The sequence below is a fragment of the Rana temporaria genome, chromosome 13 (assembly GCF_905171775.1).
Source record: "Rana temporaria chromosome 13, aRanTem1.1, whole genome shotgun sequence".
NCBI lineage: Eukaryota > Metazoa > Chordata > Amphibia > Anura > Ranidae > Rana > Rana temporaria.
In genome coordinates, this window is record NC_053501.1 from 67,174,865 (window position 1) to 67,191,619 (window position 16,755).

Genomic DNA, 16,755 nt, shown 5'->3' on the forward strand with positions numbered 1-16,755 from the left:
ACAGTTATAGGAAAACAACAGTGATTGCTGCTGTCTTCTGGGTCCAGTGCTGAATGTCTTCACATCTGCATACTGAACACAAGAGGTCACCTGCTCAGTATGGGCATCATTCAGTGAACATGTAGTGTCACTACCCCACCTCATTCAATCAGGGAACACTTTGGGCCAGATTCTCGTAGAATGGAGTATCTATACGGCGGCATAACGTATCTGATTTACGTTACACCGCCGCAAGTTTTTCAGGCAAGTGCTTTATTCACACCTTATCTTATTGCACCCTAAGATACGACGGCACAGGCCGTCGTATCTTAGGCAGGTTTAAGTGTATCTCAGTTCGAGCATACACTTAAACATACGACAGGCTTAGATTCCGAGTTACGTCGGCGTATCTCTTTGTGAATCCGGCCCTTTGTGTTCATTGAGAACACCCAAAGTGTTCCCTAAATGGCACCCATCCCAAGTGAGTCACCTCCTGTGTTCCCATGGCAAGGGACCCAAAAGCTAGTGGAGATCACTGCAGTAGTAGTGCTTAACACAGTTTTTTCCAGCTTCCACGGACATCCCACAGGTATGGCCCATACATACTTACATTGGTCCAAGCTGTAAAAATTGCCATACCTTTTTTTTAGCCTAAATTGTTACAAGTCTATAAAATCAACTTCTGTAATAAAGACCACCTAAATGTTGTCAGCCAGCTATCCACTGAAAACAAAGAAATACCATTTGTGGTGGCAGTCACAATAAAATTGTATTATTCTAAAGCTTGGTAAACATCAATATTTTAAAATAAGCCAAAGTCACCTTTTTAAAATTGTTGCATTTAATTAATAAGATAAATAATACATGTATGAGTTACCACTGAATCACATCTTATTACATTTTCCTAGACAAATCTGGGGGAACATATATAAAGGTGCTTCAAATTTGAGTAGATATAACAAACAATTAAGGTATTAATATTGTACTAAATTTTCATTCATTTGTGATCTTCATATATTCTGTTCTCTAATAGGAACTTAAGAATTTCAGTGTCAATCTCACGTATACAATAATGGATAATAACCATGATCAAAGAATATTGGATGTATTCATGTAAAGTGATTCACTTCTCTTCCAGTGTGTGAGCAAAAACTTCAAATACACAACTGTTCACACACAGAAATCAAAGTACTTAATGAAAAGACAGATTTATCCTTGGTAGACAGTTGTATTTTGAAATGGCAGATGAGGCATTTATATTATGGGATAGATCAGAAGTATGAATGGTATAGTATTAAGTTCAGGCTTGTCAAGTCCACCGTTAGGTTCAAATCAAACCAGGTTCAAGTTCACGCTCAACTTCTGATACCGTTTTTCTATTGTGTTCTAGAGTAGAAATTAGTTGTGGCTTTTGTCTTTGTTTTATTACTGTATATAGGGAAGTTTCCCCTTAGTATTTATCAGGAGTTTTTTTAGTAGTCTGGGGAAGAGTTAGAACTCAAAAATATGTTTTTAGTGCTGTCTGTGCCTTCCTATACCAATGACAACCTCTTCCCACTTTCTTGTTCAGGAGAGAGAAAATCTTCCCTATGTCGTCACTGACAAAAAATAAATAAAAAGATTTAACTTTTCTCTGCTCTACCCAAATCTAAAAGAAAAAGGGGCTCAGCAAATACATGAATCAGTTTCAATCCAGGATATATAGGGTACATAGAGAGAGAGAGACCCACCACAATGCTGTTCAGAAAGTGCAGAAGCTTAAGCCACGTACACGTGGGCTGAATGTCAGGTGTCATTGGCCGGTTCAATAAAAACATTATACTTGTGATTGATGTACTGCAGTATTTCTGTTATATTAAAAAAAAACAGTAAGAAGCTAGTGAGTAGTTTAATCCTCTAGCATTCATTAGACATATCTTACATAAAGCACAAAATTGGTCTCTGTGGGGTAGATTCACGTAGAATGGCGTTTCTTTGTGCGGGCGTAACGTATCCTATTTACGTTACGCCTCCGCAACTTTTACAGGCAAGTGCCGTATTCTCAAAAGAAAGTTGCGGCGGCGTAGCGTAAATAGGCCGGCGTAAGCCCGCCTAATTCAAATTGTGAAGAGGTGGGCGTGTGTTATGTAAATTAACCCTGACCCGACGTGATTGACGTTTTTCCTGCTATATGAGGCATAAGTGCGGCGTACCAATGTTAAGTTTGGCCGTCGTTCCCGCGTCGAAATTTGAAAAAGTTACGTTTGCGTAAGTCGTCCGTGAATGGGGCTTTCACGTTTCACGAAACCAATGACGTCCTTGCGGCGTACTTTGGAGCAATGCACACTGGGAAATTCCACGGACGGCGCATGCGCCATTCCGCAAAAACGTCAATCACGTCGGGTCACAGTAGTTTTACATAAAACATGCCCCCCTGATCCAAATTTGAATTAGGCGGGCTTACGCCGGCCAATTTACGCTACGCTGGCCCAACTTACGGAGCAAGTGCTTTGAGAATACAGTCTAAGTTGCGGAGGCGTAACGTAAATCGGATACGTTACGCCCGGGCAAAGATACGTCGCTGACTGAGAATCTGGCCCATTAACTACAAGAAATGTCTTACTTCTGTGCTTGCCAACAATGGTTTCTCGACCAAGTACTAAGTCATATTTTGCTTGGGGATCCAATACTTATTTTACTCACTGAACTACAACTCAATTTATAATTTTTTTATCATGAGTTTTTTCTGGATTCGTTGATTTTCTGTCTCTATCATTTAAAATACACCTATGATAAAAATGATAGATCCTTAATTTCTTTGTAAGTGGACAAAATTTGTAGGGGATCCAATGCTTATTTTCCCCACTGTATGGGATGTTTGCAACAAAATATCAAGCTTAACATGTTTTTGGATAAAACTCTTGCAAGTGAGATTTTTTCCATTATCATTTGATCATCCAGATGATAACAGTTAGATGGCCTTCATTACAGAGGTTTGTTTGTAATATATTTAATAAATAATGTTCCCACACTCATCATTTCTATTTAGTCGTCGTGCCTGATTCCCTTTATTTGCTGTGATTAAATTAATTTACAATATTTAGGAGCACTGTCATAGTTTGAGGTGCTTGGTATTAATTTACAAACAGTATCTTCAGAAACATATTTTTTTTAAATGTGACAGTCCCTTGTGCTTCTTCTGATAGAACTATTCTAATCCATGTAGTGTAGTTGGTGCATGGGGCCAAGGGAACCAAAGGCTATGTGTGTTCAAGCCCAACGATGCCAAGCCAGCCCTATGCAAATCAAGAGCCTAATGAATGGCAGGAAAAGATCTGTTTTAAATTCCTCCATGACTTGTGCAGGGGACCTCATTATGAAATGGGAATTCTTCTGTAATTAAAGCAGCCTTGAAGTAAATAACCCATTTAGGTATTTTGTAATATTGAAAGAACGCAGTCTTGTCATTCATTTATTCATTGTCAAGGCTGCTCTGTTACCCAAAAGACTATTTATTACTTTTATTTATCATTTAAGAAAAAAAAGAGCAGTGCACTTTCATTATTACTGTATCATGGCAGCTTCGAAACAGCATTAGCTTAGAACAGGTCCATAATTAACATAATGCCCTGTACACACGATCGGTCAATCCGATGAGAAGGGTCGGATGGATTTTTCCATCAGTTATCCGAAGAAGCTGACTGATGGTCAGTCGTGCCTACACACCATAGGTTAAATAACCGATTGTGTCAGAACGCGGACAGGTAAACCACATACGACGGCACTATAAAGGGGAAGTTCAAATCCAATGGCGCCACCCTTGGGGCTGCTTTAGCTGATTTTGTGTTAGTAAAAGACGATTTGCGCTTTTCTGTCTGTTACAGTCTGTCTGTTACAGCGTGATGAATGTGCTATCTCCATAACGAACGCTAGTTTTACCAGAACAAGCGCTCCCGTCCCCTCATTTAGTCTGAGCATGCGTGGATTTTTAACCAAGTTTCAAATTTTTTAACCGATGGATAAATAACCGATGGGGCCTACACACGATCGGTTTGGTCTGATGAAAACGGTCCATCAGACCGTTCTCATTGGATTGACCGATCGTGTGTACGCGGCATAACACTTTGTAGGCCTGTGTATTTTTCTTTGACACCCTGTGTTTCACAAAACTTTTTTTATTTCCTGTGGTAGTTGTCTGACGGAATGGCTGATGATTAAGGGGTTGTCCAAAAAAGACAGTCAACAACCCAACTAGAGTACTTGCATCAAAGACTTGCAAAGTCTTTCCGAGTCAAACTGAACTCCACTAAACACCAGTTATATTTTGTTGGATATTCCAATGTAATTCCATTGTCATTTCAGAAAGCATGTTGCCTTCTGTGAAAAAATGTTGTGTATAGGATCTCAACATATGAACAAATGTAAAAAAAAATTTTTTTAGAGGCGAGCTTTCCTTAGTAAAATTTTTAGGAACGCAGTTACATTTTTATGGATGGTTTGTCTTAACAAATTCTACCGACTGTCCCAGGTGAAGTCTTCTATATCAGCTCCCAGCTAAGACCTTAGTGGTCTCAGGGCTGGAGGGCCCCTGCACTTTCCCCAAAGCAGCTAGTCCTTGAGAACGCGCTGCCCCGAAATTGGGGGCCCCATGATAGCACTGAGAGTGATAGATACACAGGGGAGGCAGTCTGCCTCATACCTACTTGATGTTTGTTTACCTGCACTGTCATCATTGTAGGGGCCCCAGAGCATTACTTTGCCCAGGGGCCGATGATGCTATTAAGATGGCCCTGAGTGGTCTGTGTGCTGATTTATACTTATGGTGCTTGGGAAGTTAGAAATGATAGCCAGATCAAGTTTGTTAATGGAAACCTGTACTCCTAGGAACAAGCTGCAAATTGTGGAACTTTTCTTGTAAACACTACTCTGGAAGAAGTCAAAACTTCCTAACCCAACTATGGATTTTGTGATAAGAGCATAAATTAAACAAGGTGTTTTATGTAAAACAAATGTCACAGCCGTAGAGAATAGTTTGCAGAATTTGGTGGTAAGCAAGTTGGATTTTTTTTTATAAAGCAAGGGAAGCCAGATGTAACGTGAACCCTAAGCATAGGATTGCCAGAGGTAGTAATAACTTTCAGATAATGGGATTTCTTCAATGAGGGACAGCTATGTAGGGCTCCATGCACACTAGAGTTTTTTTAAGCTCCTAGAAGCTGTTATTAGCATGTTTTTCTGCTCCTAGAAGCTAAATAGTGTTATCATATGTGTCCATGCACAACACCTTAGGCTATTAATGTTTTCTGAGCTTTAGCGTCTAGGAGCAGGAAAAAATCGTTTCTTGGAGCGTTTGTCCAGCAGAAACGCTCCTAACGCTACTAAATGCTTTTTTTTTTTTAAAAGGAACTGCAAAAATGCTAACAAAAAGCTAATCCTCTTAAATGCTTTTAAACTCTACTAAAACACTGCTACAAAAAAGCTATTACCATTGTTTTTAACTCACTTTCCTCGAATGAGCAAAAAAATTATATATATATTTTTTTGTCGTCGATATATTTTGATGCTGCTACCTGAAAGTACATGATTAAAGTCAGTATACATTTTTTTAAATTTTTTGGTCTTGAACATGCACTGCTTTAATGAAATTTAAATTATGGAAATGTAATAGATAATCCAGTTATGTATTGCTTACCTAATAATAATCCAAACAAATCCTACTCTTTTCGATGGAGTGATAGTTAACACTCAGTGAAAGATTCCTGATTATCCAGCTGACAGCTAGTGAAAATCTAGCAGCAGAATATGTCTACTCTTAAAAACTACTGGCGTAAGAATGGATCTGGCTAGTAATGGAGAGGCTGTCCTCTGTGTCTCACTTGCTTCTCAATATATTCCAGAGCCAGTAATAAGGATTATTTAGGGTTTAGGCCGGATACAGGAGCAGAATACATTACAATAGTGTGCACACTGGGGATTAATATGAGAAGACTCCAGGCTGCTTTTGATGACTTTGCACTCATAATGCCAGAGAAATTCTTTGAAACACAGAAGACATAGGGATTATGAGGGCGTTGAGGCATTACAACAGGAGCCGCAACCCGACAACTGACACTACAAGCCCCACAATGCAGCAGTGTACTTGTTCTTAGAGCAGCATTGAAAGTGTATGATAATCAATCATAGTTATTTATTAGTACATTGCTAACTGATTTATGACAAGTATGATTTCAGATACATTTTGCTAACAATACAAAATGTCTTTATGATTGTTTTATGACAGTTGACAGATTGGGTCTCCATTCAAAAGTAGGCAGATTTAGCAATACCACGAGCTCCATCAAGGGCCTATTTGCGGCCAATTGGTTGCAGGGTAGTGTTAGATGTTTTGTGTTTGTTGATGTATGCTCCTTTGTGTCTTTTTGGAAACCCCACTCACCTCCTATCTTACAGTTATCAGGACAAGACAGGAAGTGAGGGAAAATCTCCACATCGTTTGAAGCAGCCATGCAGTTGAGGCTGCACAACTGCTTAACGTGGACTTAAGCCTCGTACACACGACCGAGAAACTCGAGGGGCGAAACACATCGTTTTGCTAGTTGAGTTCCTTGTGAAGCCGTCTCGAAACTCGACAAGCCAATTTTCTCCATTCCCGTCAAGGAAATAGAGAACATGCTCTCTTTTTGGCTCGTCGAGTTTCTCGACAGTTTCCTCAGCGAAAATGTACACACGACCGGTTTCCTCGGCAAAAGAATATCTCCCAGCAAGTTTCTTGCTGGTTTTTGCCGAGAAACTCGGTCGTGTGTCCGAGGCCATACACTCACTGCTTATCCCTCTGTTTCTGAATGTTTTACCTAATTTGTTAGATTGGAGTCCATTAGCTACTATTATAATTAAAGCGGGATTTTTTGACCCCAAAAAGCATTGGGATGTCGTTTGTTGTGCCTTGGCTTTTTGTGAAATGAAAATACATTTCCAAACTCTCAACATGTGGGTTTGGCTCTCCTTCTGTCTCAACAATACATCAATTTCTTAAGCTGGGCAACCCTAATTTCTAAGGGGACTCCCATTTTGTTTAGAGCTACCAAACCTAAGTTACCCAGCTTAAAAAAAATCTCTCACCTACTGGCTAAAGAGTTGTATCCCGCAGCTTGCTCCCAACTTCGATTACTAATCAGCTGCGGGATACAACTCTTGCTGGGACAACTTTTAACCAGTTCCCTACCGAGCCATAGTAATATGACGTTGGCAGGAACTGTGTGTGTTTCAGAGTGGACGTCATATTGCGTCCTGTGCATCGCGGCCGCAAAGCTCGGGACCCGGTGCGCGTGATGTCCGCCGGGCACCCGCGATTGCCGGCAAAGACGGCAGGAGTGTGGATTTGTGTGTGTAAACAGAGGAACACAGATCGGTCTCCTCCCCTTCTGAGTCCCCCTGCCCCTACAGTCAGAAATCACTCCCAGGGAACATATTAACCCCTTCAGCGCCCCCTAGTGTTAACCCCTTCCCTGCCAGTCACATTTACACAGTAATCAGTGCAGTTTTATAGCACTAATCGCTGTATAAATGTGAATGGCCCCAAAAATGTGTCAAAAGTGTCCGATATGTCCGCGGCAATATCACGGTCATAATAAAAATTGCAGATCGCCGCCATTACTAGTAAAAAAATAAAATAAAAATGCCATAAATCTATCCCCTATTTTGTAGACACTATAACTTTTTTTTTTAGCACATTTATTTAGAAGAATCCATATCGGTCTAAACTGAGTAAAAAATTATTATTATTTTTTTTTAAATGTTGATATTTATTAAATCAAAATGAAAAAATATGGTGTTTTTTTTTCAAAATTGTTGCTCTTCTTTTGTTTACAGCACAAAAAATAAAAACCACAGAGATGATCAAATACCACCAAACGAAATCTCTATTTGTGGGGGGGGAAAACACAAAGATTTAATTTGGGTACAGTGTTGCATGACCGCGCAATTGTCATTCAAAGTGCAACAGCGCTGAAAACTAAAAATTGGTCTGGGCAGGAAGGGGGTGAAAATGCCCTGTATGGAAGGGGCTAAGAAATGACTTGCACATGTTTCTAGAGAGTGCTTCAATGAAGCATTAAAGTTACATAGTTAGTCTGGTTAAAAAAAGACACAAGTCCATCTAGTTCAAAGTCTTTGATTCAAAAATGTTTAGTTATAATAGTATAATTACTAATTAATAACTAATTGTTTTATCTAGGCGGGCCATGGACACTGGAGAGGGCCTGGACATGCAGGTGCTCTCAAACTACCCTGGCCCACTTCCCCGCCTAGCGTTTCTGACTGTATTTTGATATTGGCAAGAGTCTGGGGTGGTGCTCTGCAGGTACATCAGCCCATACAATTTGAGGGCAAATATAATAGCGTTCGGGCAAGGTTATAGAAACTGTGGCTGTGGTTTCTGCAGGTGCCTTATATACATTAAATTGTCTGGGATTTGGAAGCTATGGGCAACATGATCACTGGGGACAAAATGATTATTTAGCAAGTTCCAACACTAAAACAATCTTATATTAATAGCACAATACCCACATTCCATGTGATCCACTCTGGTTTTGACAAAAGCACACTACTTTAAATAATGTTCTAGACAAGCTATGCATTAGCCTTCCTGAATAAACATAACACCAAAATAAATTCTTCATATCAGTAAAGGTCTGTGTGTGCGTATATGTGTGTGTGTGTGTGTGTGTGTGTAGGTGTGTGGTGTGTGTGTGTGTGTGTTTTTACAATATTCAAACACTTTGTGAAAGCAGTTAAGTATGGAAAGACTTATTGGGGATATTTACTTAAACTGGAGTATGCAAAATCTGGTGCAGCTCTGCATAGAAATCAATCAGCTTCCAGGTTTAAAGCCCTGTACACACGATCAGTCCATCCGATAAGAACGGTCTGATGGACCGTTTTCATCGGTTAACCGATGAAGCTGACTGATGGTCAGTCATGCCTACACACCATCGGTTAAAAAAAGATCGTGTCAGAACCCAGTGACGTAAAACACAATGACGTGCTTAAAAAAACGAAATTCAATGCTTCCAAGCATGCGTCGACTTGATTCTGAGTATGCATGGATTTTTAACCGATGGACGTGCCTACAAACGATTGTTTTTTTTTCTATCGGTTAAATTTAAAACAATATTGCTTTTTTTTAACCTATGGATATATAACCGATGGGACCCACACACGATTGGTTTGGACCAATGAACCATCAGACCGTTCTCATCGGTTTAACCGATTGTGTGTACGCGGCCTTACTGTCAATTGAACAAGCTGAAGTTAGAAGCTGATTGGCTGCCATGTACTAAAACTCCCCCATTATGTTCAAAGATCTGGAGGGTTTTTTGCTTTAAAAGCTATATGGACCCATTTAGAGATGGTGTACTAGAGGATACCTACCTACTTGTGTTGCTCTTACCGTCTTAGAAATTCTGAAATAATATGATACTAATAAAGCTTAAAGTGATTGTAAACGATCACCTTGTAAAACAACCCATTCAGTTTAAAATAGAAATGATAGGCAAACATTTTTTGCAAAGATATAAAAATACATTATAAATACCTTTTTTACCCTTTTTTATAATTGATCACATTCCCTATGTTTTCAGCTGCATAAGAGCTAGGGGTAGGAGAAGCAGCAGCACACTGAGCTTCCCAGTAAATGGCTGTGCAGGAGAGCCATGTCAGGACTGATCATTGGAGGAGAGCATACTGAGTTCCCAGCATAGCTAGAGAAATGACCACAGTGTGCTCCCCTACTTAGCATGGTCAGTTTAAATAGGAAAGCAGAAGGACTGACAGGAACACCAGAGATTTCACACAAAGGAAACAATACAAAGAGAAGGAAATACTTTCTCTTACAAGTGGACGGTATAGCAGACACATATCAGAAATATGAAGTGTTGGGGTATCAAACGCTTTAATAATATTAGGCAGCTGACAAAAAAAAAAAAATGTAGAAGAAGACTGGTCACATATTATGTAGGTTCACACAGTAATCAGCTCGGCAGTTCATCAAGAACTGACACCCCCACTTTTTTGGAAGATAGGGTATAGCATGGCTCTGTCCATCCTTGGGAGTGTTTCTCTTTCTCTTGTTGATATAGTCTAATAACTTGTCGGTGGTTCCTGAGATGGTGGTTGAGCTTTATTGCCTAAACTAATGACGCTATTTCTAGAACTTCTTAGGTGGGTAGAGATTTAAACAAATGGAGAAAAGATAATGTTTAGTGAAAGCCATCAGCATTTACAAACTTCGGCTAAGTTGCAAAAAATAATAAATGCGCAGATATTAATTCATAAAAAAAAGTGCATTTATTACTTTTCTTCCATAAAGAGCCAGGGAAGCTTTGCAACCTACGATCGGTGGATCATGGGTGCAATGTTCTTGTTCCTGCAGACACTTTCTGAGGCTGCAGGTATGGATCTTTATTTATAGGGCTGGAGGAAGTGTCAATGGACTACAAGTGCAATGACATCACCAAACTTGTGCACTGACCAAGCTTCATGTTACACCCTAAATATGCGTGTATCATGAAAAATGCTTAGAAAGGTGAGGTTTAAAGCGAAGGTTCACCCTAATAACATGTATAGCTGACCAACTCCCTTATAATCGTAACAAGTACAGTCCGCAATTCTTTTTTATTTATGCTGTACGTACCTTGTAATCCATTTTTTCTATCTACTTCTCCCTGCGGGAGTAGGCATTTCTATGCCTAGGGGGATTGTCATCTGGGAGGTCGCCCAGATGATTGACGTCTGTTCCACCCGGCGGATAAGGCCCCGCCCCCCGTATTGCGTAGGCGTGCACGAGTTACGGGGTGTCCGAAAGAAGCCGAACATGCAGAGCGCAGGCGCCGTATAGAGCAAACTCACATCTCTGCATGTTCGGCTTTTTTCGGAAACCCCGTATCTCGTGGGCGCCTATGCAATACGGGGGGCGGGGCCTTATCCGCCGGGTGGAACAGACGTCAATCACCTGGGCGACCTCCCAGATGACAATCCCCCTAGGCATAGAAAGGCCTACTCCCGCGGGGAGAAGTAGATTGAAAAAATGGATTACAAGGTACGTACAGCATAAAAAAAAAACTAATTGCGGACAGTACTTGTTACGAATATAAGGGAGTTGGTCAGATATACATGCTATTAGGGTGAACCTCCGCTTTAAGTCTTTAAAATGTGTTTGGTTCCACATCAGAACCATACTAGGTAATTTAATGAAATTGTGATGAGCAGTGTAATTTATTAGTATTTAATGCTACAACAAAGTGCCCCAAAAGTACAAGAGTATGAAGTCCTTATTTGTAGGAAGTCTGTTTACTAGAGGTTTGGATAGAGAGAAGTAGCTACATAGCTACATACATATAACCTGCATTTTGCCTCTCCTGCCTTATGTATGTCATTTGTTTTTCTCTCATGGCAGGGGAGCCTCCAGGCCTATCAGCGCATGTACCGTCCCCTGTCCTCCAGACCTCAACCTAAGGTACCTCATCATTATTTATTGTGGGGAAGAATGTAACATTTAAGTTTGTGGCCCACTTACACCAGAGATTGAACTTACAATTACATAAAAAAATGTTGACAAGTAACTTGAACAGCCCCTGAAGGAAGGCATGGATTTTAATAAAAAATTTAACAATTATATTTTGAAGGGGTAAGGCTGCGGTAGAATCGAACATGGAGGCTATGTTTAGAATTTACAGAAAGCCAAAAGTATGTTTCAGGAACAGGAAAGAAGGTGGCTGAGCAGTGTACTGTAAGGCCCCGTACACACGACCGAGTTTCTCAGCAGAATTCAGCCAGAAACTCGATGGGAGCCGTATTCTGCCGAGGAAACCGGTCGTGTGTACACTTTTGGCCAAGGAAACCGACGAGGAACTCGTCGAGCCAAATAGAGAACATGTTCTCTATTTCCTCGTTAGTCAATGAGGAAACTTGGCTCGCCAAGATCCTCGGCGGCTTCACAAGGAACTTGACGAGCAAAACTATGTGTTTTGCTCGTCAAGTTTCTCGGACGTGTGTACGGGGCCTATCACAAACTTCTGGATGCAATGAACAGGATATATTGTGGCTGATATTAAGGAATATTGTATCAGTAAGCTGTAGGACAAGGATTAAGTTCAGTAGAATGAAGCTTAGTAATTGATGTAGCATGGGTGCAAATATGCTCAGGTCTATAGAGACAAAGGTAATCAGAGGATAGTAGTTTAAGGAAAGGTATTTGTTTTCTTTTATCCTTCTAACTTTTACTATTCCCCCCCCCCCAAAAAAAAATAAAGAAATAGCATTTTACAGTGTTTTTCGTTTTTAACTAAACTAGGTAGATATCACAACTGTTACTGTGTAGAGAGAATTTTATCTATCTATGAAGCATATTATGCTGTGGGCAAGTCTACAGAGTAGACCTTCTACTACACGGCACTTTGAATCTATGGCTAAATAGAAACACAAAAAACTCAATTTGCTGTATGCTTAGGGGTACTGAGAGGTTTGGGGTTGGAAGGGGTGGGTGGTCGAAATGTTTACATACCTTTTTTTTTAGAAATAACATATCTTACATACACCCCACTGCTAAGAAATACAACTACAAATACAACTGTACACTATAGACTATGTTGTTGATAATACTGTCGCTATTAAAGCAGAACTAAACTTGACAACTTAATGGTTTCCCAAAACAGTTACATTCAAGGCATGCCGTGAATGATAACTGTCACATTTGCTTGTACTCTCAACCGAACTGTCAAGCTATCAAATGGCTGGTGTCATAACCAATCACATGTGCACCACCATTTTCAATTGCAGATCAAACAGAGGCCAAGATAACAGCTTTTTTGGCTGTAAAGGATGGGAGGGTTTAGTTCCACTATAAGAGGAATGTAATACACTGAAATTGAGTACCACTATTCTAGACAAATAAACAATAAGTTCTCTTTAACATGCAAACAGCCCATTTATTCAATGTCCACGCTTACACCTTGGGCTTTGAACAGGCCTTGAATCATCATGGCCAGTTCATTGCCCACTTTTTGGTTTTGTCTTTGTAATGGCAATGCAGGGAAGGTGAGCAAGGTTTAACAACTTACAATCTTTCATAAATAATATATGTAATAAATTACTGTTATATATGTAATATAGTACATTTTGTTTTTGGCTCTGGCAATTCTTGACGTGAAAGCTTTGGCATAGAAATTAGTAAAAAAAACATCCACTAAAGTGTCCTTCAAATTATCTAACACTAAAGGCCAGTTTACACCAATTGCATTGTGGGAAATGCACTTTCCAATGCATGGTTTTCGCACCCCACGTTAAAGCGCCACCCTTGTTAGATGTGCACATGTGGCAGTAATTGTTAAAGCAGAGTTCCACTCAAAAGTGGAAGCTCTGCTTATCTGCCTCCTCCCCCTCCGGTACCAAAAGTTTGCACCCCTCCTTCCCCCCCGCCGCTGTGCAATTCAAAAAGCGCAGCATGCTTCCTGCATACGCAATGGCTGTGAAGCAGCAAGGCTTCACTGCCAACTCCCCTTAGAAGGAGTGGAGGCAGCAGCACCAGAGAGCCGATGGAAATATTGTCTGGGGTGCTGACATTGCGGGATCCCTGGACAGTAAGCGTCCTAATATTAAAAGTCAGCAGCTACATTATTTGATTTTATTCTGAAGGAGGCTGGACCTCCTCTTTATTGGCCCCCCAGAAGCATCTAACAAACATGCACATATTTTAAAGTCGCATTTGTCATACTTTTTGTGTTTTTTCCACACATTTGGCAGCCTAATGAAATGGAAGGGCTGTCCAAACCGCACCGCTCAGGAACGTGCAAAAATGCGCACGGGAACATGTGCGTTCCTGTGTGAACCAGCCCAATTTAAAAATGCCTGTGAATGTAGACTGGCAGCTCTTAAAGGAAATGTATAGTCTTTTTATAAAAAAAAAAACAGAGATCAGCTTGATGTTTATAATCTTATCAGTTGGTAATTATATGTGTACATTAGGATAGCCATGTTTGCTAGTTACATATTCAGTCTTTGCTTCCTGCTTTACAGTGCTACAGTGCTATGCAATGGGATAGATTTACTTCACTTTGCAAGGGAATTTTCTCCAAAGCTTAGTGAATGAGGTGAAGATTTGCTGGCTCCCATCATCCAGTTATATGCAATCAGGAATACATTTTTTTCCCCGACACGTCATATTTTACTACATTCACTAAGCTCTGTGGAAAGTTCTCTTGCAATATGAACAGTCTATCTGCCTTTAGTAAATCAACCCCAGTTATTGTGGTTTATTGCTCTTTCTCACAATGTACTGTATGTTTATGAGTTGGCCAACTGATGCACTCTCAGTGTGACTGATATTGTGTATCAATGGTTGTTAAGGTTATGTTCAGACATGTGATTGGGGGGCAGTAAAAATGCACGGATGAGCTGCATTTTTAGTGCTCCCCAGCTGCCCTCCCCTTAAGTTGCAATGGCAGTGAAGGGGGTATTTAAATGCCGCTGCCGCCGCCGCCATGCTTCACACCCACTGCAAAAACTATTCAACATGTCACCAAGCCTGCTTAATGCAACCCATTCAAGCATTTTTCAGCACTGTTCACTTCACTGGGTATAGGTGAGGGTTTATATCCTCTTTAATATGCACCCATTCAGCATACTGTATACTATCCTTTCTATTTAAAGTGATACTAAAGGCTTGTTTTATTTAAAAAAAATATGTAATACTCACCTGTTCAGTGGTTTTACACAGTGCAGCCTCGATCCTTCTCTTATCGGGTTCCCCACCGGCACTCCTGGCCCTCCCCTTGCCGAGTGCCCCCATAGCAAGCCACTTGCAATGGGGGTACTTGTGAGTGCTCACTCCAGAGCCACCTCTGTGTGTCCATAAGACACAGTGCATGGCTCACCCCTGCTCCCTCCCCACTGTAAGTAAGTATAAGGGGATGGGGACGTGCTTGGGGAGGTTGCTGCACACAAAGGGGTTTTTACCTTCATGCATAGAATGCATGCGGGTAATAAATCTTAAGTCTTTACAACCACTTTAATATTTTGAAGAAAAGTAAGTAATCTTTTGGTGCTAGGTTGGTACATAGAGGGCATGCCTTCAGGGGTAGAAGTGCCAAACCGGGCAAGGAAATATCACCATTCTGAGAAAGCCCCACAAAGTGTAAAGCCTCGTACACACGACCGAGGAACTCGACGGGCGAAACACATCGTTTCCTCGTCGGGTTCCTTGTTAGGCTGTCGAGGAACTCGACAAGGCAAGTTTCTCCATTCCCGTCGAGGAAAAAGAAGACATGCTCTCTTTTTGGCTCGACGGGATCCTCGACAGTTTCCTTGTCGAATAATGTACACACGACCAGTTTCCTTGGCAAAAAAAAAATCCCAGCAAGTTTCTTGCTGGTTTTTGCCGAGAAACTTGGTCGTGTGTACGAGGCCTGAGTGTCAAGGAATGAGAAAGTGAAATTATGACAGTGTCAGTGAAGTCTAAATGACTGAGAGAAATCGAGAACATGAAGTGTCTTGGTGAAACAAAACTGTCAAATCAAAGAAAATAAAATTACACAGTGTAATTATCCAATATTTAATTGCTGCTTTACATTAGTGTTTCTTATGTAAAATGCTAATTTTAGAAATAGTTGTAATTACCTCTATAGTGACATCCATGGTGTAGCTGTGACAAGCTTCCCTTCTGTGTTGTTTCCCTCTAAATTATAGGTTTGCTTTTGATTTACAGTCAAACATTGAGCTTCCAGCAAAGTCCTAGTAGCCACGTCTGGCATGAGTTCCTGGCACCAGCGCTGCGCAATGCTCTAGTTGTTTAAACTTGCTACTGGATATTACTACTTATGAGATGAGAGTGTGAGGCCCCGTACACACGTCCGAGGAACTCGACGTGCCAAACACATCGAGTTCCTCGTCGAGTTCTGTGTTGAAGCCGCAGCAGATCTCGGCAGCCCAACTTTCCTCATTGAACAACTAGGAAATAGAGAACATGTTCTCTATTTGGCCCGACGAGTTCCTCGTCGGCTTCCTCTGTGAAAAGTGTACACACGACCGAGTTTCTCGGCAGAATCCAGCTCCGATCAAGTTTCTGGCTGAATTCTGCCTAGAAACTCGGTCGTGTGTACGGGGCCTTATTGGAAAAAGCTAGAACCTGTTGTAAATCTTGGTCAAATTTTATTTGTTTTTGTTAGGTAAGGCAGAAGATGTGGTTGAAAAGATGATAAACTAAATTCCAAATAACATAGATGGTAAACCCATCTGGTAGCCACAGAGTCACATAGGTTCAAAAAAGACACAAGTCCATCTAGTTCAACCAAAAGAAAAAATAATCCTATACTAAAGCCCCGTTCCAGCAGGAAAACTGCCAAGATTTTGGCCAGGAAAACCGGACGCGTGTATGCTTCCTAGCAGTTTTCCCACCAGGAAAACAGACGGGAATCCTGACGGGAAAATAGAGAACCTGCTCTCTATTTTCCCGTCGGGATTCCCGGCAGCTTTTTTGCCACCAGATTTACTAATACTCTATGGGAAACACTGCGAGGCAGTGCCCATGGAGTATACACACGGCCGGGATTCCCAGCCAAAGCTCCATGGCAGTTTTCCTGCCGGATTCTCGGCTTTCCCCTCGGGTTTTCACGGCAGACTTTTTACCGCCAAGAAAACCGAGCGTGTGTATAGGGCTTCACAGTTAATCCTGAGGAAGTAAAAAAAAAAAGAATAAAGCATGGTCCAGTTTGCTCCAGCAGGAAAAAATCCTTATTAATCCCCTGA

At 40.9% G+C, this 16,755-nt stretch overlaps 1 protein-coding gene across 1 annotated transcript in view; it reads left to right on the plus strand.

Annotated features, from left to right (window-relative positions):
- NPAS3 (neuronal PAS domain protein 3) overlaps positions 1 to 16,755 on the plus strand; it is a 589,204-nt gene that overhangs the window by 216,242 nt on the left and 356,207 nt on the right. Inside the window, exon 2 of the mRNA XM_040333134.1 lies at positions 11,411 to 11,470. Within this exon, the coding sequence (XP_040189068.1) occupies positions 11,411 to 11,470 (60 nt within the window). The remainder of the gene's footprint in view (positions 1 to 11,410; positions 11,471 to 16,755) is intronic.